This window comes from Bos grunniens, chromosome 10 (genome assembly GCF_055505025.1).
Source record: "Bos grunniens cultivar Pamir isolate PY7600 chromosome 10, Bosgru_T2T1.0, whole genome shotgun sequence".
Taxonomy (NCBI): domain Eukaryota; kingdom Metazoa; phylum Chordata; class Mammalia; order Artiodactyla; family Bovidae; genus Bos; species Bos grunniens.
The window spans coordinates 23,938,801-23,961,540 of NC_141174.1; the positions used below are offsets into that span (position 1 = coordinate 23,938,801).

Genomic DNA, 22,740 nt, shown 5'->3' on the forward strand with positions numbered 1-22,740 from the left:
GGGGAAGCCTGGTGGGTTGCCGTCTATGGGGTCACACAGAGTCGGACAAGACTGAAGTGACTTAGCAGCAGTAACAGTAGTTGGTCTAATAATTACTGCAGAAATTTTGAAGTAATGAGTGGAAATGACATTTTGAGATAATTATTATGAGATGAAAATATCTGTGGTTTCTATCAGTGACAAAAATCACAAGTATTACTAATACTAATTGGTTTGTTTCATAATCAAAAGAAATGTTAAATTTCAATTAGAAGTTAAGAAACTAAAGATAAAACTCTGATTTTATCTATGGTGTGCAAGTTAAGAACTCTAGGACTAGTGGGTTCCCCAAAACGCTGAACGTGTTTATCTCTGAGTAGTGGAAATATGGATGGTTTAAATTTTTCTTCTTATTTTTTATAACCATGTATGGTGACGATTTTTAAAAAAATTTATTTGACTAAACTGGGTCTTAGTTGTACACGTGCATAATCTTCAGTCTTTGTTGTGGCATGCAGGATCTTTAGCTGTGGCATGTGGGATCTAGTTCCCTGACCAGGGATCGAAGCCAGGACCTCTGCCTTGGGAGCACAGTCTTAGCCACTGGACTACCAAGGAAGTCCCTCTTCTTTTCTGTATTGTTCAAATTTTCCATAATAAGCAAACATCACTTTTATCATTATAAAAGACATCACATGATATTTACAAAATGAAAGGGGTGTATTGGTAAGATTAAGTATACAGAAATAAAATTGGAGAAACAAAATAATGCTTGAAGAAAAAGGAAAACAAAATCCTGGGTGAAGATGGAGAAACTGAACCTGACTTTCATCAGGATACAAGCTGATGAGACCTTTATACCATTCATCTTTTTACACAAATTCTTTAATACACGATGCTGCCTCAGGGTTGAAGCACCATAATTCTTTTAACGGGCCACACGGGCACTCTTGGGCCACACTTCAAATAAAAAAGAAAAGGGAATCCACAAGTCTCTATTACTCATGAGCTTAGTAATTTTATTATCTATACCTTCTGCATCCTTCACTCTTGCTAACCCTTCCAGCCAGGACTTGTCTGCCTACTCAGTGCTCCACTTAGTGGTCTGGGAGAGAAAACTAGGCAATGAAATCCAGACCCCTTACCAGGCCCTACAAGACTCTCCTGGATCTGACCCCTACCTACTTCCCTAACTTCCAACTGCATTTCCCTCGCATTCGCCTCTCTGACCTATCGATTCCTCCAACAGCCAATCCTGTTTCAGCCTCGGGGGCTTTGTCTTTTCTCGTCCTCCTTCCTGGCAAATTCTTCCTCTAGCGTTCCCAGAGACCAAGCCACCCCTGCAGGTCATATTACTGCAACAACACTCCCTGGAATTATTTCTATATTGTTTCTCAATAAGAAGGAAGCTGATTGAAGCCAAAGACGTTGTCGATCCTGTTCACCTCTGTACCTTCAGCACTTAAAACGGCACCGGAATGAATGAATAAATGAGTGGTATGAACGAATACCTGCTGACTGCCTCCTGGGGATGCCCTTTAGCTTGGAAATAAAAATCAGTTTGTCGAGCGGAAAGCACGTTAATAGCGGTTTTTATCTGTCCGCTCAGGCACTGGCACCCCCTAAGAATCTCGGTGATTATATACGCTTAGAATTCCGGCCGCGCAAGGCGTGAAAAGACAGCCCCTCAAGAGCCTTCCCCGTCGTCCGCGCCGAACTGCGGCTGCGCGCCGCCAGGGGAGGGGCGTGGCCAACTCCGCGGTGGGGAAGTGAGTCCAGAGCCAGCGAGAGGACGCTGGAGGGCGCGCTAGAGCGGCGCGGCATGGCCGGGCCTGGGGCGGGCGAGCCGGCCATGGAGGACAAGCGAAGCTTCTCAGATATCTGCGGCGGCCGCCTGGCCTTGCACCGCCGATACTACTCCCCTTCCTGCCTGGAGTTCTGCCTCAGCTGCCCTCGGATCTCTTTGCGCTCGCTCACCGCTGTCACCTGCACCGTGTGGCTGGCGGCCTACGGACTCTTCACACTCTGTGAGGTAAGGCCGGCCTCGGAGTCGGGGCTTGGGTTTGGAAGGATCTGTGGGGTCTTAGGCTCGAGCCCAGAGCTCTCACCGGACCCTCCTACAGTCGTGCGGCCTGGAGGGCAGAAACTCCCTGGTTTTGGGGACGCCATTCCACTGCTGGACAGCTCTCTTCCTTCCTTAACGTTGAGTGAACTTTGCGCTCTTGTACTTTATCCCCGCTCCGGGGTCGCTGCTCTCTGCGCTGTGGTTCCACTCAGCATACATCTCGTCCTTGCTCGACAGCCTAAAACGTTAACTTCCATGTGCTCTGTGTAGTACAGGCTCACGGTAGTTCAGTTCCAAGAGTTTAGAGAACTAGGTGGACGGATTGTCCTCACCCATCCCTTCCACTCTTCACAGGAGTCGCTGCTGACAATACCTTTTACAGTCTTCGAGAAACTGCCTTTGCCTCCACAGTTCTCATACGCAGGTTAAGAATCTCTCTTTTCAGGACAGTCTAACCTCCCGCACCCCACAATCACTACCCCACTTCCAAGTATTTTCTAAAGAACTGTTGAGATTGCAGAGACGGGTGGTTTTGTGCTTAATTTCCAGATTGACTCCTATCAGTGTTTTCTCAGGTTCAGTTTTCACACCTCTAAAATGGAATTGATACCTGCTATGCCAACGCCACAGCATTGTGAGGGTCATATGTAGCAGCATCGTGACAACTCTCAAATGAAAGGAATCATCCTAATTGCCCTTTTCATTTTTAACTTAGTCTCGTATGTAGTGTCCTGAGTGACATGTCTTATTCCAGGAGTGATCTGACCAGAGCTAAGTATAGCAAGGCTATTTGTTTCTGTAATTTGGGTATGGTTTTCAATACTGCATCTATTTGTTTTTCTTAAAAAAAAAAATTGCTTTTTTTATTTTGGATGTGGCAGGTAGTTGCAGCTGCTTGCTTATTATAGTTGCTCCGTGACCTGTAGGATCCTAGTTCACCCAACCAGGGACCCAACCCCCATCCACTGGGCTGCAAGGTGGATTCTTAACCACTGGACCACCAGGGAAGTCCCCCACTAGCTTTTTGAAAAAGCCACTAGAGCATATTTCAGAGCATGGTTAATTTAGTGTAGATATACACAAAATTTAGACCCTTATTTGTATCAGTTGTATCTAAAAGTTCATAAGTCAGTTGAACTGGTTGAAATGCCAGGACAGTTCTTCCTCCTGCCCCCTAAAAAATTTAATATATAATATAGTTGAATTTCAGTACTAGCCTGAGTTCTTTCCGCATAGTCATGTGAGGAGGCTGCTAAGTCGATTCAGTCATGTCCGACTCTGTGCGACCCCATAGACGGCAGCCCACCAGGCCCCGCCGTCCCTGGGATTCTCCAGGCAAGAACACTGGAGTGGGTTGCCATTTCCTTCTCCAATGCATGAAAGTGAAAAGTGAAAGTGAAGTCGCTCAGTCGTGTCCGACTCTTAGCGACCCCATGGACTGCAGCCTACCAGGCTCCTCCATCCATGGGATTTTCCAGGCAAGAGTCCTGGAGTGGGGTGCCATTGCCTTCTCCGTGAGGAGGAGGGAACAGATATTTATTAAAGCCCACTGAGTGCCAGCTGCCTTACTGAATGTCTCATTTCAACCTTAGAAGAAAACCGAGACTTAGAAAGAGTAGTAGCTTATCTGAAGTGATAAAACTAGTAAATGGCCTACTGGGGCTTCAAACCCAAGGCTGTCTGATGGCTTGCTTAGCAGAATTTTTAAATGGGAGGTTTGTTCTACACCAGCTCCCTTGTGTACTTATCTATCTCATCCTGGTATATCCTACTTAACCCTCATCAATGTCCAGGGCTAAGTAACCTTACCTTCCTTTAAACTCCACTGCAGCACTTCTTAAGGGCTCTGTGTACCAGAATTTCTATTTTTCCTCCTATTCAAAACTATTAATCAGAGTACTGAATCTCAGCTTGTATAAGAAGAAATCTGTTGGAGGAATTCATTAAAACATGTGGCTTTACTTCAACCCAAACCAATATTGAATTGTTAGAATTTCAGAAAGAAAAATTAAGTATAAAAAATGCAGGGGTAATAAAGTTTTGGGCAGTGATTACTTTATAGGAAAGCTGATATGGGTCAGACCCCCTAAGTAAGCAGATGAACTTACCTACAAAATAGAAACAGACTCACAAACTTAGAAAACAAACTTATGGTTACCATAGGGGAAAGAAGGGAGGAGGGATAAATTGGAAGTTTGGGGTTGATACATACACACTACTATATTTAAAATAGGCAACTCACAAGGACCTACTGTATAGCACAGGGAACGCTACTTAATATTTTGTAATAACCTCAATAGGAAAAGAATTTCAAAATGTGAAGATATATGAATATGTATAACTGAAATCACTCTGCTCTACACCTGAAACTAACACATTATAAATCAACTATACTCCAAAATAAAATAAAAAATTTAAAAATAATATTAAAATCCCCTAAGTATATACTTGTTCTTCATTCCTTCTTTCCTCCCAGTTTTTTAATTCACAGTTCTATTAGAATTCTAGGTTTTTACCTTACTTATTTCAACCTGGAATGTTCTTTCCCCTTCCTTTTCTCAGCTAAGTATATCTGTCAATAATCACCACCTCCTCAGCACCAGTTAAATCCTGCTTCCTTAGAAGTCTTCATAGGATATTCCTGTGTGCTTTAATCTCTCTCTTTCTTGCTTTTTCTCTCTCTCTGTTAATCCTGTCTTAGTCACTCTATATCATAGTATTCTCCAAAAATATTTTATATATTTAATCTTGCCTCTAATAAATCTGTAAGGGCCAGAACATAAGTTTATCTCTCTCCATTCTTCCATAATGCTTATTCAGTTCACATTATGTACAAGACACTGTACTAGGTACTAGACATTTAATTAACTCAAAGTAGATATTTCTGGGCCCATCAAAGACCCAGCACATAGATTTCTCCATCTTCCATTTGTAATTAACAAATAATTATCTAGTGCAGAGGTCAGCAAACTTTTTCCTAAAAAGGCCAAACTAAATATTTTAGGCTTTGCAGGTCTCTGTCTCATATTCTTCTGTTTCATTTTATCAACCCTTCAAAAAATGTAAAAAAAAAAAAAACCAAACAAACCAAAAATAGTTTTAGCTTAATGTGGACCAGACAAAAGCAGATCACAGGCCCAAATAGTTCCTAGACTTCTTATCTAACTCTTAACTATGTGTTATATATAAAGAAGTAGAAAGGTACTTTGAAGGAAAACCAGAGCTAGTCAGTAGTTAAAGCAGTAAAAACAGATTTCATTCAGAAACTGTTGCAATGGGAGAAAAGAGACTTCAGTATTGAAGGTTGGGTTCAATTCTGCATACCTCAGGGATCAGTAGAAATTTATAGCCAAAGAGCAGGGTCAGTGGTCAATGGATACAAAATTACTAAAAGGAAACATGAGGAGTAAATGGGGGATTCTGGCTAAATTGATTCAACAGGATTCTTGCTGAAGGCAGGCCAGGGTGATCAGATAACCAAGGTGAGAGTCTTCTCTAAACTCACTTAGCAAGAGTCTTGCTATAACTTGGCCAGCAAGGCCTGTATTGTTCAACAAGAGTCTCATTAGAGTTAGTAGGTCAGAGAGGATATCTTGTCAGTAACAAAGATTAGTAAAACACCTCCTGCCTTCAAGGAATGACAGCCATAAATTAGTGAATCTCTTGTGATTCTAGGTCATCAATGATTTTTTTTTCCTGTGCCATCCTTCTAAATAGCTTTTTGGGGAAAAAAAAAAAAAAGGAAAACAAACATACCTCGATAGAAAAACACACTTCAACTTCAGAAATGTTAAAAGGTTGTAAATGTTAAAAGGTTCTTAGAATCAAATAAATACCATTTCGGGGACTCTTAACACTGTCCTTAGTCATTTCAGCTAGTCAGTCAGCCTTAACATATCACTCAGTCATAACCCAAAACAACCAAAAGGGCCCTGAGTAGTAAGATCTTTATTATTTAACAAAACCAGAAGTCAAGATGAAGAAGGACTCTAGAGGGCATAAGAGGCTCGGTTGATTTTAGTTTTTTCATCTTACCAATCTTCTACCCTTTACCTGTCCTCAGCCCAGCTTTCCACACAGTTTTGGCAGAGGCCTTGTAGTTCTGGGCATCCAAACTTTAGGATGAAGGGGCCTTCTCTTCTTTAGACCTCTTTCTTGAGATGGACTTAGTTTTCTAGAAAGCCTTCCAGCAGACTTCCCCTCATATGTCACCGGCTAGAGTTGTGCCATTGGTCCATTTCTGAACCAGTCGTTTGCAGGAGTGTTGGGAAGCAGGAGTGGCTGTTGAGTGTTATCTGCTGCACTGTGCTAAGCATGTTATTATTTATTGTGTTCAGTCTGAGATTTTGCTACATGTTTTACTGATGAAAGGTGAGAAGAAAAAATCTGAGTCCTTAAGTTGCAATTTTGGAAGGAAAATCTCTGAGAGCAGTGTGATGGGTATCCTGCTGAGGGAGGTTCTTCTCCCCAGACCTGTCCATTTGTTGTCTGGGTGTGTCTTATCATGTGCTTTCCTAGCATTGCAGAGCCCACATAAAAGTAGCTTCCTCTTACTTCACGCACGTTCTTCCTATCCATTCACCTCAAGGAGAACAAAGGTTTTTTTCCACATTGTCTGGAGTTGACTTATTAACCAGCAGAGGAACACTTGATAATCTTAACCGCCTGTGTCTGGCTCTCTCTTCAGAACAGCATGATCCTCTCTGCTGCCATCTTCATCACTCTCTTAGGCCTGCTTGGTTACCTCCATTTTGTAAAGATTGATCATGAGACTCTGTTAATCATTGATTCCCTGGGTATCCAGATGACCTCATCCTATGCCTCAGGCAAAGAAAGTACCACCTTCATTGAGATGGGCAAGGTGAAGGATGTCATCATTAATGAGGCTATTTACATGGTAAGTATTTAAATCAGTAAATGTTACAGGCCTCCCTAGAGGAGGCAGCCCATGGGGTGTGTCTGGATCTAAACTGAGTCTTAATACCTCAAGTAACGATGTCACAGAATTAAACTTTAGGGCTCTGTGTACTAGTACTTAGAGTGTTTTCTTTTTGGCTGGCATGTCTTTAAACCATAAAAGTAAACTTGTATTGAAAACATATGCCCTTTATTCTTATAGAGATGCAGTAGGTTTTCATGGGTAGGGAGTTAGCATTTCAACTTTATTTTCTAGCCCAGCTTCAGAATCATCTCTGGTTGTTGTTCTTTTGTCTTTTTTCCTCTAAAGAATGAGAATATACCCTTCTCTCAGTTCAGAAGCTATCAAGTGCTATTTATGAAGTTTTGAGAAAGAAAACTGAGTTTCACCTAGATCTCTCCTTATTTGGTTTATTTTTCTTACAGCAGAAGGTGATTTACTACCTCTGCATTTTATTGAAGGATCCAGTGGAACCACATGGGATATCCCAAGTAGTACCCATCTTCCAGGTGAGCACAGAAGACTTTTCTTAAGTTTTTTCTCTAGAGAAGTCCTTTACCTTACTCCTTCTCTGAGCAGATCCACTGCTTCTTAGGTTCAGTAGGAATGTGATCTTCTATTGTCAAGAATATTTGAGGATTCCTGAGGGATATTTTTACCAGGAATTAGAATGTTATTTCAGAAATTCCTTTCTGAGGCAGATAAAACTTTCAGAAATATTAGGAACCTATACAAATTCTAGAGATAATAATACATATATAGCAGCTTCTGCGGAGAAGGCAATGGCACCCCATTCCAGTACTCTTGCCTGGAAAATCCCATGGACAGAGGAACCTGGTAGGCTGCAGTCCATGGGGTCGAGAAGAGTTGGACACGACTGAGCGACTTCACTTTCACTTTTCACTTTCATGCACTGGAGAAGGAAATGGCAACCCACTCCAGTGTTCTTGCCTGGAGAATCCCAGGGACAGGGGAGCCTGGTGGGCTGCCGTCTATGGGGTTGCACAGAGTCGGACACGACTGAAGCGACTTATCAGCAGCTTCTGCGTATATATCATCATTCATAGCAGCAGCTTCTGCATATATATCATCATTCACCTGCTTCGATTCTGTCAGTCTGCTAGTATGTGATTTTTGTTGTTGTTTAGTCACTAAGTTGTGTCCAACTCTTTGAGACCCCATGGACTGTAGCCCCCTAGGCTCCTCTGTCCATGGGATTACACAGGCAAAGATACTGGAGTGGGTTGCCTATTTCCTTCTCCAGGGGATCTTCCCGACCCAGGGATGGAACTTGGGTCCCCTGCATTGGCAGGATTCTTTACCACTGAGTCACCAGGGAAGCCCAATATATGATTTTACATAAATGTTACTGATCCATACAGACTGCTATACGCTATTTTGGCGTCTTGCTTTTTTTTTTCCAGTTAACTCTTTTCTTTCTTTTTTAATTGAAGGATAATTGTTTTACAATGTTGTAATTGGTTTCTGCCATATAACAATGTGAATCAGCCATAATTGCTTTTTTAATATATTTTTCATGTATCTACAAAAGCCATTATACTTATTATTTTAAATAATTATATCATCATATCAAATATTAGTTTATTTAGCCACATCATTTGCTAGCTTTTAAAACCACATCCAGATTATTTTTTGTTTTGCTCGTATAAAAAATACTTATACAAACATAATTACAGTCAATTATTTTATAGGTATGTAAATCATGTATGCAGTTAATTCTGCCTCACTGCCTTTTTCACAAAGGATTTAAGGCAGCTAAGCTAAAATTCTTTTGAATTTATCTCAAAATTATATTAAAGCTTATGAATACTTTCATAGATTTTAATAGTGTTTGAGATTTGGCTCTAGAGATTAGACCATACTTTTGGGAATTTGTGCTTGTTTTTATGTAGTCTTGTCTAACAGTAGTTTTAGCTATTTTTTAGTTTAGTATATATTAAAGGAATTTAGAGTTACTAAATTTGTATCTCTTTAAATAACAGACTTTTATATTTCCTTGTATTACCTATCAGTATTTTCTCTTGTTTTAAACTATCCATCTCCTCTATTAGTCAAGCAGATACTACATATTGATTATGCATTATAACAATTTATTTTAGGTAGCCAACTTTTATTAAATATGCTTTCCACATACATTTTTCTCATTCTGTGGCTTTTCTTTTGATTGTATTATATTTCATTATACAAAATAATTTGCAGTATTTACATATCAAAGTGCCCTTCTTGTCTCTGAGAGCTGCTTCACAGCTTGCGACACTTCCCAAGAGGGTCTGTCCTTGTTACTCCCCTTTCTTGCTCTTAGGTGGATATCATGAAATTTAGACAGATTAAAAACTGTCTTTTGAGCTCCTGCTTCCCACAGTTCACAGGCTGGGCTGTGGGCCTGGTTAAGGATCACTCCCAGCAAAGTCCTGTGAGGCCTGAACTTCCACCTCTCGAGCCCACACCTGTGCCGTTTAGACCCCCCGGCTTGTGGGTGAGAGATCAGGGTTGCACTTGGACACAGCACCACTCATCAGTCTCTTATGTTCATCTTGACTCTGCATTTCTCCCCTTTGGAATTCAGAGTGCCAAGCCCCGGCTGGACTGCTTGATTGAAGTGTACAGGAGCTGCCAGGAGATCCTGGCACACCAGAAAGCTGCATCAATGAGCCCATGAGTCCCAGCATTCAGAAAGCCAGTATTGTCTTCCAGAGGAGACTCCTAAGCCACAGTGGTTGGCTTATTTTCTGTATTTTAAACCTTCAAGTGGACATAGTCTGAGAAACCAGTATGGATGTGGTGGATCTCAGAGCCATAGAGAAGGTGACTGAAAACTTAACTTATTGTGTGATATTGAGCAAAGTATTAATGTATATTTTAGTGTTCCTTTTGTAAGGTTTTATTTATTTTACCAATTGAGGGGAGACCTTGAAACTCTATGTTAGGAGTAATGCTGACTAAGCGCACTTTGTGAGCACACTTGGGCTTACTTTTTGTTGGAATTTATAGAAAATGGGAAACTGACATCAGCTCTTTTGATAAAGATAATTTTCCAACTGTGCAGTGTCCCTGTATAAAAGTTAGAAAGAAAAAAAGCAAGCCCTTCAGGGACTGGTCAGTAGGAAGCAATGTCCTACAAAAGTCTAGTCTCTGTCCACCTAGCTCCTGTGTTCTGTACAGGGTTACTTTATGATGATTCTCTTAATAAACAGATATTCTTCCAAGACATACACCACTGCTTGGTTCAGACAGCTGCTTTTTATTGACAAACATGATCGTGGCATTTCAGTCAAGGGTGTCAAGTACATTAATACTCTTGTTACTCAGCATTGTCTATGACTCCAAAAACTTCTTTTTCCAAGAGGGATGAAACAAAAAGCCAGACAGAAATTTGACTTTGGTTCCCAGACATGTTGAAGAAGGATAAACATACATACTATAGAAGCCTTTGTTTATAAGGTTGTTTCTTTTGTATAAAATCAACAAACTAGGGAGGATTCCTGAAGGGCTGGGAAGAAGACAGGGCAGGGAAAACAGCTTGACCCTCTAAACTGAGTAGGAACACAGTTCCATTCCTGCTTACTTTTTCCTTGGGATTTTTTATTTTAACTCCTGACATCAGCTCTTTTGAAAAAGATAATTGTTCCAACTATGCAGTGTCCCTGTATAAAAGTTAAGAAAGAAAAAAAGCAAGTCCTTCAGGGACTGGTTAGTAGGAAGCAATGTCCTACAAAAGTCTAGTCTCTGTCCACCTAGCTCCTGTGTTCTGTACAGGTAGTTCTGTACAGGGTCCTGTAGATAATATCCTTATTAATAGGATATTATCCTTATTTGGATAGGATAATATCCTTATTTGTCTTAGAGATATTCAAGATATTACAAAACCAGAGCTGTAACTTCTGCCTTTTACACCAGCCCTGGAAGGGTTATTCAGGATTCTGTGGGACATATGACATGTGACTTGTTCGAGGTAGAAATGTCTCAGCTAAATCCCAAATCGTGGGGGAAAGGGAGAAACCAAATTGGGAGGCAGCTATAAAATTGCCAGCCTGGCAAAGTCCAGTTCATTTAAAAGAGGCAGACACTCTGATGTGCTGCCTTTTTCGTCATGCTTCTCAGTTTAAAGGGTGAGAGGGGAAGCTTACAGCAGCTGAGGTGTTCAGATAAACTAGTTCCAGCCTTGCAGTTTTTGCAGTGTGCCCCCACCACACACTTTGTTGGGGTTAAAGGCTTGGTTCATAGATGCTATTGCTAAACTCATGTAGTTTGTTCAGCACTTTATTGAAAAATGATAAGGCTGAGTTAGAGCTATGAAATAAAACTCAGTTTCTCCCGTGTTGGAATATCAGAGTATAAATGAACTCTTTCGTCTTTTTTTTTTTTTTCCCCTGTCAGGGGAGGGCGGAGACAAGACCATCTCTGCACTCAACAGCAGGTCTCACTCGGGGGTGGGGAGATATTGGCATCACCAGGAGGCAAAAGGTGAAAGAAACTTTCAGTCAGGCATCAGATAACACATGTGTGTGCTCTGCCCTCAAACTAATTCCCAGTGCAAGTTCACTAGAAGTCTTAAGCAAATCCTCACAAGCCTGGAGGGGGGATCTTCTGTTTCTGAGTCATTTTTGGTGGCCTCACAGAGTAGCAAAGAGCAGGATGCATTTGCTTGGTTTTTCAATGAGCAGGGGAATAAGTGATGCCCACCTTCTACAGTAGTAAGCACAGCCTTCACTGAGCCCTGTCCAGTCGTTAAAATGAGACAAGGAGAAGCCAGGGTAGACCCACCCCTGCCCTTGCTTGTACTCCGTTGCGCTGATGGTCCAGTGTGAGGAGACCAGCTTCATTCTCGGGGGACAGTACCTTGTCCTGCAGGGGCAGGGGCCGCTGCCCCGGAAGGGCGCCACTGATGCCTCGTGTGTAGCAGGGGAAGGGGAAAGGTGGGTCAACTCCTTTATCTCCAGCCCCGCCAACACCTCTCCCGTGTGGGAAAGGAAGTCCAGCCTGAGTGAGTTCCAGGCTTTTGTTGAAGTTCAAGTGAATTGGAAATTCTAGTCCTCTCCCGTTCAGGGATGTCAGGAAAACTTCAAGTATAAATCCCTGCGTGAGGACCATAGCCAATATAAAAAATACTAGTCTCCCTGAGAGCAGCAGTGCAGGAAAGCTGACGTACAGCACTGATGCCCTCAGTGACCAGGGGCAGCGGGCAACCCTGCGTCTAGAACCGAACAGCATCCACAGCTCAGTATTTTTGTGTGTGTGCGGGGGGGAAGTGGTTTTTATACTGGGTCTGGATTTTTAAAGGTTGGCCCTGGAACATGATAAGGCACCTGGAGAGTAAAGTGGACACCGAAGTACACATTTCACAGAACAACTGGGGCGGGGTGCGGGGGCTATCAGACCCATCACAGTAGTATCACCCGAGGATACATGTCTAATCCCAGAGGCACCAGCTGGTGGTGGGGAAAAGGGCAAGAGAAATATTCACAGCAACGTTGGCCCCTTGGCAGCACAGGGAACAGAAGCAAAGAACTGTCGTCCGTCCAGTTCCCATGGCTGGCAGGCAGCAGCGAGCGTGGAGGGTGGGTTCACAGTTGTGGAGCAGTGGTTCATGTAGCTGGCCAAGATGAGGGTCACCTCTGCAATCTAAGGAGACAACAGAGAAACGAAGGAATGGAACTAGCTTTGGCTTGAATTCTGGCTCGCTCTCTCACTAGCTGTTGCACTGGGTACATAAGCTTCTTGGGCTTTGGTTTGTCTCTTAATACCCACCCGGGGTGGAAATGTCCAAGCGGGGGATCATTACTGGTGAGGTTCAGACAACCAGTGAAATGGGCGTCTGGAGTCCATGGTACCTCCTGAAAACAGGAGGACCAACATTCCGCTTTGGCTGTCTCCAAGCCGGGGCAGGCGGCCTCCCTGGAGGAAGGGACCTGCGTGTCCTCTCCTTGGGCAGGGACAGTATTAAAAGAAGGAGGAGGTTTGTCAAACTCCAGCTTTAGCATTAAAACAACAGGGTTTCCAGCTGCTCAGAAGGGAGCCAGAAACTATAAATCAGAACTTCGGTTTCAGAGTCTCTGGAATTGTTATTTTTGCCAATCAACATTTCCTGTACCGAGTAGGAACAAGGCCCTTAAACCCAAACAGGTCTTTGGGCCTTCTTCAAAACCCCAGGGAAGGGGAACCTGTGCTGACTGGCCGACTTGTGACAAGTGCTGGGATAGCAGAACCCAAGGCAAGGGGAGAGCGCCTGGAGGAGGAAGCCGCCCTGGGCCTGGGCCTGCTGCACGGACGAGCAGCGAGAGGGCCCCAGCCCAAGCTGCCCAGTGCTGTGGCTGACAGAACAGAAGAAGTAACGTGAGGAGTGCCCCCACCAGCCCCTCTACCTACCAGCCCAGCACCCTCAGGAGTACTGATCAGAGACAAGGCCAAACGTTTTTGTTTGGGGCGGGGCCCTTCTGGGGTATTATCATAACCCCAGTTTCCTTTCTGTGCTCTAAGCCCACCTCATCATATTCGATCAGAGTCAAATGCTGTAGCAGCTTTCAGGCCCACCTTGGGAGCAGCCATCCGGAAGATCAACTTCTCGACGTGGCCTTTCCCAGAGCTCTGGTCTGGAACGGATCTGATCACAAGCATGAAGTCATCTCGGCAGCCACCGAAGGTCATCACCGAAGAGTAGGGATAGGTGACGTGCAGTTGCTGTGAGAAGCAATCCAGTTAGTTCCTGGGTAGCTTTCCCCCTGCCTCCTGAGCTGGGAGTCTCGTCAGACCAGGAGAAAGAAGTCTGAAGTGGCCACACTTTGGAGAGCTCCATCCAAATGTCCATAGCTGTGTCTAGACTAGACAGCAGAGCTTGGGGTGGGGGTAGTGGGGGCAGAGCAACCACGGTCACTCAGCTCAGGACTCTTGAGTGCAGAGAGGAGCCACCCGGGAGCCAGCCCTCACCCTCCCATACCATAGTGTTGTGGTCCAAGATGCTGACTCCATCCTCATTCACAGCAATCCACACTAGAGCGCTCTCCTTGGAAGACAGCTGTGCAGGCTGGGGGAACAGGAAAATCCCATCAGACCGAGTCACAGCTAGGATTCTGAACCACTAGAGCTTTCTGAAGTAGAAGGCACATCCAGGGATCTGCTAGGCAGTGATTTCCAACTTTTTTCTCCTTTTAGAAAACACAGAAGATGGTATTTGTACAGCATACTGGATAAACAGTCTGCTTGTGGCAGGAGGCGTCTGGCTTGGAGCTCTGGCCGCTTACGAACTACGCTGAGTGGGGAAGGGTATCACTTTCTTGCAGTACCCACAGCCCACCCTGCTACAAAACAGAGCAGAGCACACTCTGTTCCTGCTGCAGAGCAGAGTCCAGCCCTGGCTGTTCCGTCACAGGCATGGAGAACAGGCTGTCTTCTCCTGGCTCTCAGAAACTGAAAGCGTTCCACCCAGTTTCTCCCAGCTCCAGTGCATCCTGCTTCAACCAATTTTCTAGGGATTATTTTTTTTTTTAAATCAGGAAAACAATAATGCAACCTTAAAGGCTTTAGGCCCTACCAGGGAGAAAAGTGACTATTTGGTGGGCAAGTCTTAGAATGACTAATTTTCCCTGCCAGGGCTGCATTAGGGCAATCTGGATCTCCTATCTCTTCTATCCAGAAGTCTGGGAACAGAGATGGACATGTCTCTTTCATCAGGAGCTTTCCCCAACCTTCCAGGCCAAGAGGGTCCCCATGTTATATGCCTTTATAACACCCCTATACTTTTCCTTCATGGCACTGTGACAACTTGTAAAAAAATTATATATGTATTTAGAGAGAGAGAGAATTAGTATTTGATTAATGTGGACCTTCCCTACTAGGGAAGCTCCATGAAGGCAAGGACTGTGTCGGATTTGCTTACATCTTGCAACCGCAAACAACCAGCGCAATGCATGAGGTATAATCGGAGCTCAACAGTTCTTCGTTGAATGAATGAGTGAATGTCTACTGTCTGATCTGTACCCTCAGTGAACAGGATCACGATCCAGCATCCAGCATTGATCCAGCATCCACACACTCTGTGATTATGTACAAAGTTCACACGTACCAGATAGCCAGTGAAGAAGAGTTCCAGCTGAAATTACTGTTGGCCACCTGGCCTTCATGCAAGAGAAATGAACTGCTGCCTGAGTAGTCACATCCCCCTTGGCCACTCCACGTTAGTGGAGGTGTGTTTGTTTAGGTCATGATACTAACACGTCCTTTCAAAGTTCTTTTCAAATGAAAGCACTCTTGAGAGGGACGTCACATCAAGTCTGAACCCTGCTGTGAATTAGTTGACCCTATTTTTTTTTTTCAAGGGTAGGATTGGGAAAGAAATCAATAAAGGAAAGTTGAGGGTCACCCAGAAATAATCCTGGTCCAAAAGCAATGAGTCACAACTGCTTTGGACCAGGGAAAGCTTGCAGCAGGCAAGAAATGGGTGGAGAGATTGCGACCCCTAGTGGTCGCTAGTGTGCAGGCGGACGCTACTAGTTGAGACTGAACTGGCTCAAACCTGATGGAATCCCTGAGAAACTTAAGGGAGTTCTGATGGTATGGTGGGCTTCCAGATGGGATGGTAACCACTCCTTCCACTGGAAATGCTCACACTTACCTGAGCAGCAAAGAGCTTAGCACCAAAGAGGGGCCATTTCCGGGCCACCGTCAGGTAGATGCGGACGCACTCAGGAGAGGAGCAGCCTTGCAGTGCCGCCCACTTCGTGGTCAGCTGATCTGCCAGGTGCCTGGTTTGGACAGACAGAGAGACAGGGTGCCAAGTTTCTGTCGCAGCTCTGAGGTTTCCCCAACTCTGCAGCCCTCCCCACAGTGACTCCTGCAAGACCCTGCAGCCTACCTCAGCTGTTCAGGGGGGGCCCCGTGTCTGTAGCGCCTTGGGTAGAACCTGTCCAGGACCTGCTGGAGGTGATGCTGAGCCTTGGCAGAGGGTGTACCCCCAGGTCCTGGAAGGATGGGCCTCTCCAAGTCCCCATACTCTACCTGCAATAGAAGCACGCGGGGGGACAAGTCAGGAAATCGGGTGTGGATAGGGTGTGGGTGGGGGCCTGCTGAGAGAGGTACAATAAACCATCATTTCATTCCTTTATTGGTGAGGAGGGAATGGATGAAAAAAAAAACGTTTATTGTGAACAGACCCTTTATCTCAAGTTTCACAGACACCAGAGAAAAAATCTTAGGGTCCAAGAATATTAAAGATTGTCAAGTTCAACGTTCATTTTGGAGCTGAAGTTAAGTGCCTTATCCAAAGACGTAGCTAATCAGTGGCAGACAACACTACAGAAATTCTGGCTTCTAATCCCAAACTATGGGATAGAGGGCAGAAGATGCTACAGATCCTACAGTATAGCAGTGTTTCAGATGTGGCCATGGGAGTCAGATGCTTGACTCAAATTCCAGCTCTGCCATTTACCAGCTTTGAAACCACAATCAGGTTAAACTCTGTTCTGTTTACTCTCCTACAAAGTAAGGATGAGAACTAAATAGGATAATGCATATAAAACGCTCAGCACAGGGCTCTCTCTGGCATATTCAGTACATGTTTATTAAAGATCAACTGTTATTATTTCCCCTTCTCCAGCATATAAACCCAGACTCTTAGGGGAAACAAGAAGGCATCCCAGATGCCTTTGGCAAGACAGCCTCCTAAAGGTAACAGGAAGAAGAGTCAAAGCCTGAACGCACGTTCCTTTCCCCAGTTCTCACTGCAGCGTTTGACAGCTGGTGAGTACACATTTTACAACATACATTATCTAAGACTCATAGTACAACACTGTAGGTGCAGCAGGAAGGGATTTTTGCTTTCAGAATACAAAAGAGAACTAAGGCATGGATAAGAAAAGTAAGTTGGCCAAGATCTCAGCAGTTAGGTGGCTGGATTCAAACAGGCCCCTGGGCTCCATGCTCTCGGTGTCTGCAGTGAGGTGCCCTACTAGGTAAGGAGTCAGCAAGGCCACCCTCTCTGGCACCTCAGAACCTGCAGAATCTTCTGTTTCCTCCCATGTGATGCATTCTGCCTGCGAGTTCAAGACGGTCCCCTGACCCTCCTGATTCCTGAACAGAACCTTACCTGAGCCATCAGGGCAGCCATCTCCAGAGCCAGCTCCTTGTTGACAGGAAACCTCCCTGCCACTATCTCTCCATTAGTTTGGGAGGCGAGCAGCAGACGCTCTCGCTCTGTCTCGCCTTTGACTTGACTCCGAAAATACAGCCTACAGGAGAGAGAAAGAAGCCAGGACTAAACTGGAATCCCAAACGGACGAGGCTGTCTCTGCAGCTGTATATCTTGATTTCCAAAGAAAGAAACTACTCTTTTTATACCATTTGTGAGTCTGTTTTCCACTGCCTCCAGAAAATTTAACCAAGCATGACACAGAGAAGATACAGGGCCACCAGATCTCACAGCAACAGTAGCGTGTGGTTAAATCTGAATTCACCTTTAGACTTATTGGATTAGGTGAGGGGAAGCTGGTACCTGGTGCATGCATGCAAAGTCGCTTCAGTTGTATCTGACTCTTTGCAACACTATGGACTGTAGCCTGCCAGGCTCCTCTGTCCATGGGATTCTTCAGGTAAGAATACTGGATTTGGTTGCCTTGCCCTCTTCCAGGGGGTATTCCCAACCCAGGGACTGAACCCGTGGTGTCTTGCATTGGCAGGCAGGTTCTTTACCACAGCGCCACCTGGGAAGCCCCTTTTTCACAGTTCATTAGGGAACTGGATGAGTTAAGATTCCAAGAGACTAATGGAAATTATTTGCCTGGAGACATATCTGAGATGAAATTTTCTTACTCAAAGTGATATAAAGTCAGGGTGGCTCCTGTATTTCCTGGAATTGGTACAGGAGCAATTTATTCTTTAGCCTTAAATATCCAGTGCTCAAAATCTTCCTCTCTTAAGGTAGCACATGTAGCCGCCTGAGGAAGTTGGCTGGCAGTCAGGGGTGTATGTGTATGTGTTTGCATACATGTGTGAGTGTGCAGACACAGTACAGGGACCAAAAGCCTGAGCTGTCCAGGGTCTCACAGAGAACAGCACAGCCTGCCTGGGCCCCCAGCTAATGACCAGTAGGCAGTGTTATATCTGTGAGCCTATCTGTGAAGGACAGGCCTCCAGTGAAAAAGTGAGGAGCTGTACCCCAGCAGCAGCCCTCATGCTTGGTGCCCGCCTTGGCAACCCTCAGGACCTGTTCTTGTAAATCAGCTTCACAACACGTGTGCCGCCCTCAGACTTTCCGGTGTGCAGCTCCTTCAGGGCTTGTTCCCACTTGGAGATGGCATCACAGATCTGCAAGATGCAAAAGAGCAAAGTCAGAAAAGCTCCCGATGAGGGGAAGAAGGGCCAGTTATGCCTGGACCCAGGCAGAACAGAATGATCGTTCTCCATCCGGAGGCTGACCTGAGAGGGCTTCATGCTCCCGGAACCCAGGGTGCCAGCGACTTCCTTACAGACAGAGGTGGATCTCTGCGTGCAGTGTGGGCAGCAAACCGTGGAACACTGTCCCCCACTGCCTTAACATCTGAGGCCACCTCCCAAGGTGGCCCCAGTCAAAAAACATGGCCCCTTACCACCAGCTCCACTTTCCTTCCACCAGCCGCCATTCTCCTCTTCAACAAGTATTACCAGAGGCCTCCTATGTAACAAAGCCTCACAGATGCCAGGCATTTACAAAGAAGGTACATGGCATAGTTTTTCCAGGCAATGGTAAAAGACTATAGAAGCCTTTGTCCTGTCACCATAGAGAAAGCATCCTTATCAACTGCTCCAGCACATTCCCACCAACAGCCAGCATGCCCTGCAGCTCTAACCCCAGACCCTAATACAACACAGGGCTCGAATCCCACTCAAAGTCCATACAGAGGGATCTACCTCTTTATGATGGAACCTGTAAGCACAGAGGGCCTTGGCAGTTGAGGTAAGAGTGAGTGGCCAGCAACACATCTGCTGGGTCCAGCATACAGTTGTCTGTCTGTGCGTGTGTGTATGGAACTGGCAGGGGGCTCTGCCCAGGTCAGGCTGATGCTGACAAGAGCCTCCCTGTCCTTCCAACACTGAGCTGAGAGGCAGCTTTTCCCCTGGAAGCTGAAAAGCCTCTCAAGGAAGGGAGGGATGTGGAAATCTCTCCAGAGACAAGGGCAGAGACAACTCTGCCTGTATGGGCTCATTTTAGGATGGCACAGAAATGGCTGGCCTGGGGGAATGCCTCGGGCTAGTCTCCAACAGGTTGGGAACACAAAATCCTGAAGGCCAAGGTAGCGCAGCAGGGACTCAGTTGGCTTGGGGGTGGGGCCATCACCTTGACGCTCCCCTGCAGGCAGTGTTCCAGGTCCCTGCCAGCAGGGTCATCCGTGAATAGGGCAAAGCCCGAATGGGAGGACTTCCTCATGCCCGTCTCCTGGTTTAGCCGCTGGAGGAACTCGTCCACGGTGGAGGAGCCGTCAAAACCCACCACCTGCCGGGAGAGGGGCCAGTGGAGGGGTCAGGGCCCAGCAGGTGGAAAGGCGTGACTGAAAGAAGCAAGTGAAGTGAAAGTCGCTTAGTCGTGTCCGACTCTTCGCAGCCCCATGGACTGTAGTCCGCCAGGCTCCTCTGTTCATGGAACTCTCCAGGCAAGGATGCTGGAGTGGGTTGCCATTTCCTTCTCCAGGGGATTTTCCCAACCCAGGGATCAAACCTAAGTCTCCTACATTGCAGGCTGAGCTACCAGGAGTCTGAAAGGGCAATTGCAAAGGCCAAAGGAAGCTGGTTTCCATGTGGAGTGGTGAGTGCCTAAGGGAGGAGCCTGCCCACAGTGAACTGCAGTCCCACATGCTATAAACGCTTTTGGGGGGCCCTTTCCCAGGCCACCCTCTTGGTCAGTGTCTCAGCTTCCCTGTTCGTGCAGTGGGTTCAAAAGATCCACCTCCCAGGCCTCGAACACTGAAGCACTTCTGAGATTCCAGCCCCTTCCTCCCTCCACACTGGCGCAAATGGCCCCACTCGCCCTCTAAACCCCAGGCCTGTGCTTCGGCTGGTCTTCCTATTATGATCTGCTGGGCCTACGGAGGCTTAGCACCCTCTGGCCCAAAGGTGTTCTCCTCTGGGTCAGTGACATGAGAAGACTCAGCTCAGGGATCTCGGCAGCCTGGTCACCTGGTAGGTCCCATTGGCGAAGTGCACGGGGATGCTGAAGGGCAGGGAGTGGTGGAAGGGGTTCCGCAACAGGATGGACACCACCTCCATGCGCGACGGCCTGGCCTCCCGCTCCCCAGTCTGCAGCGTCCGCTCCACCGCCCGCTGGCAGTACGTGGCGTACTGACCAGTTTCGTTTCTAAAAAGACAGGTGAAGGGAAAAAGGAACACTGGGGAATCCACTCACCCCCGGCTCCCTACCGACACATAACCTGTAGGACTGAACCCGCAGCTGGGAGGCTGTGATAGGAGCCCTGAAGACAGGTCTGGGGTGTTACTTTGTCTTTCGGGGTCTATTTGCTGCAGGCTGCTGGCATGGCTATTTTCTGCAGGAGCCCAAAAACATGGCAACAGAGAATGAAAATATGGGGGTGTGGGGGCACTGTAGCTTCACATGAAAGCCCCCACAAAATACCCATGCCTACGTGGACTGGCATGTAGAGGAGCCCAGAGTGCCCGGATCGCCATGTGCCTATCAGTGTACATGCTGATGGGCAAAGTCTCCACGGCCACCACACAAATCCCAGGGAGCAGGGGCGATCTGATCCATCCTGGTCTCCTTCAGCGTCCCTCTCGATCACGCCTGCCAGTAACGCCAGAGGGGCACTATCTCACCTGGGATCCGCATGGCGCTGGAGCTGCTGCTTGACATACCAGAGGAAGTGGTGCTGAGGCAGGAAGAGGGGGGCGCACAGAGCCAGGAGCTGCCAGCACTGAGCGGGGAAGGAAGTTCGGGGTGAGTGCTGGGTCTGCACGCCACCACCCTCACGGTCCTGAGCTGCAGAGCCTTCAGCAGCCCCTCCAAACCACAGCCCCCAACCTTCTGTGGGCACCGGGAGGGCCAGCTTGGCCAGGCTCCATCCAAAACTGTAGTCAGGCAGTCTGTGTGTGGACATCCAGGAGGGGCACAGAGAAGACAGCGGGACAGCTTTGTGCCCCGAGGCTGCCTGCTGGCCGCCAGGCTCGGAGGATATGTGCCCAGTCACCTCCTTCCACCTTTCCCACCTCCTGGGCAGCCCTGGCCCACAGCTGTTCTGTCCCAGGGACGCCCACCTGCATGAGGGAGTACTTCTGCGGCGGGCGGCAGCTGATCTGCTTCATGAGTTGGCAGTAGATCTCGCTCTGCAGCTCGGGGTGAACCAGGCAGACCTGCAGCGCCGTCTGCGCCAGGGACACGTGGTAGTCCACCGAGGCAGCTTCCATGGGCACGTTGATGAAGAGCTGGCAGGACTGCAGGGAGACGACGGCAGGCTCGGGCGGTTCCTTGACGACTGTCCTCTGTGGCTGGGACAGACTGGCCTGTCCCCCCCGACCCCGAGAGCTCAAGGGAGTTCCCGGTTCACTGCAGACAGCGCTTTCTCAGAGGGAGCATCATTACTGCTTGAGAATATCTATGCTTTCTGAAATGGTTACTTTGGGAGAGGATCTTTCCTTCTTTAAATATTCCCGTTACATAAACAAGACATATTCATTTTTTAAAAAGATAGAATATTCAGAGGGGAACAAAGAACATCCAAAATAGGCCAGAACCTCTCAGGTCCAGAAGCAACAGAAACCTGCCCCTTCCCACTGTGCACTCCAGAAGGACGGCAGCTCTTCATTTCAAGGGCCCAGGGGTGACATCCCAGAGCTTCCAGTATCTTCCCCATAAAGGACACGGTGGGAACCCTGAGGGACTGTCTCCCGTCCTCTTCAGATCCCTCTGTAAGCTACCCCCTAAACTGCCTGGGTCTCCATCACCACAGTGCACAGAACTGCTCTGGCCAGAGCCGAGATGCAGGGCAAGGGTGCCAACTGCCAGCCTGTGGGCCTGGGCTCAGCTCCCACTTTACCTTGAAGAGCTTGACAGCTTCCGTCTGCAGGGCCTCGGAGGGCAGGGTGGTGAGGGAGGTGTACAGCCCGTCTTTGCTGTAGCACAGCATGGGGTGCCTCCAGAGGGGGGAGTCTGCCCGGAGCACAGCACCAGAGAGCAGCGGCAGTCAGAAGTGCGCAGGGAACGCGCCCCCCACCCCACCCCTTCTCTGATCTGCAGGGAACACAGGGTTTTCAGTCTGGACACACGGGTTGTGCTGCGTTTACACCCACAGAGCGTGGGCTGGGCAGGTGTGCGCTGCATTTATTCAGCACACTCAGAAGCACAGCTTACAGGAAGGCTGCTTTGCTCATGGGGCTGCAGTAGGAGTGAGTGTGCAAGGCGTGGGCATCTGTAAGCGTGTGTGTGTGTGCGCGTGTGTGCAAGGGAGGCCCCCTCATTGCAGCGTCAGGTCTGGATGAAGGAATGTGTATCAGCCTGGAACAAACAAGCCTTGAGGCAGCAGTGGAGCAGTGTGTGTGTGCTGGGAGCCCTTAGGTCCTTAGGGTCCTGAGAACCAGTAGCAAAATACAGACTTCTAAATGCCCCAGGCTCAAGTCAGCCTGATCCTAACTTCATTTATTAACCACCTCTAACTACAGATTAACCAGCCACCTTCTTTCCTCAACCCTCTGTCTGGCCAAAAAAGTTGCAGGGAACAAAGTAAAACATTGACCAAGTGTCTGCTCCCCAGACAACTCCCCCAGATACTGAGTGGTCTCCCCA

General features: G+C 46.9%; 2 protein-coding genes across 7 annotated transcripts in view; one reads left to right on the forward strand and one right to left on the reverse strand.

Annotated features, from left to right (window-relative positions):
* The first annotated feature begins 1,773 nt into the window (after nucleotides 1–1,773).
* Nucleotides 1,774–10,197, forward strand: PIGH (phosphatidylinositol glycan anchor biosynthesis class H). Of its 4 annotated transcripts, XM_086320130.1 has the most exons (5): nucleotides 1,774–2,011; nucleotides 6,382–6,484; nucleotides 6,775–6,941; nucleotides 7,388–7,471; nucleotides 9,550–10,197. In XM_086320130.1, the coding sequence occupies exons 1-5, from the start codon at nucleotides 1,802–1,804 to the stop codon at nucleotides 9,640–9,642; spliced, it is 657 nt and encodes a 218-aa protein (XP_086176256.1). In that variant the 5' UTR covers nucleotides 1,774–1,801; the 3' UTR covers nucleotides 9,643–10,197. The 4 variants fall into 4 exon arrangements, with proteins under 4 accessions (XP_086176256.1, XP_086176253.1, XP_086176254.1 ...); XM_086320127.1 differs by lacking the exon at nucleotides 6,382–6,484 and having other exon boundaries at nucleotides 6,732–6,941; XM_086320128.1 differs by lacking the exon at nucleotides 6,382–6,484 and having other exon boundaries at nucleotides 6,732–6,941; nucleotides 7,391–7,471.
* A 7-nt stretch (nucleotides 10,198–10,204) lies between these two features.
* PLEKHH1 (pleckstrin homology, MyTH4 and FERM domain containing H1) overlaps nucleotides 10,205–22,740 on the reverse strand; it is a 58,984-nt gene continuing 46,448 nt past the window's right edge. For 2 of the 3 annotated variants that reach the window (XM_086320124.1, XM_086320125.1), the window contains exons 18-29: nucleotides 21,995–22,107; nucleotides 21,216–21,392; nucleotides 20,778–20,875; nucleotides 20,124–20,301; nucleotides 19,288–19,443; nucleotides 18,178–18,278; nucleotides 17,062–17,203; nucleotides 15,832–15,974; nucleotides 15,592–15,721; nucleotides 13,918–14,004; nucleotides 13,515–13,661; nucleotides 10,205–12,605 (exon numbers count right to left, since the gene is read on the reverse strand). In XM_086320124.1, the coding sequence (XP_086176250.1) occupies nucleotides 12,444–12,605; nucleotides 13,515–13,661; nucleotides 13,918–14,004; nucleotides 15,592–15,721; nucleotides 15,832–15,974; nucleotides 17,062–17,203; nucleotides 18,178–18,278; nucleotides 19,288–19,443; nucleotides 20,124–20,301; nucleotides 20,778–20,875; nucleotides 21,216–21,392; nucleotides 21,995–22,107 (1,634 nt within the window). In that variant the 3' untranslated portion in view covers nucleotides 10,205–12,443. Of the gene's footprint in view, nucleotides 12,606–13,514; nucleotides 13,662–13,917; nucleotides 14,005–15,591; nucleotides 15,722–15,831; nucleotides 15,975–17,061; nucleotides 17,204–18,128; nucleotides 18,279–19,287; nucleotides 19,444–20,123; nucleotides 20,302–20,777; nucleotides 20,876–21,215; nucleotides 21,393–21,994; nucleotides 22,108–22,740 lie in introns of those variants that run through there. The other variant, XR_015134132.1, reaches the window with a different exon arrangement.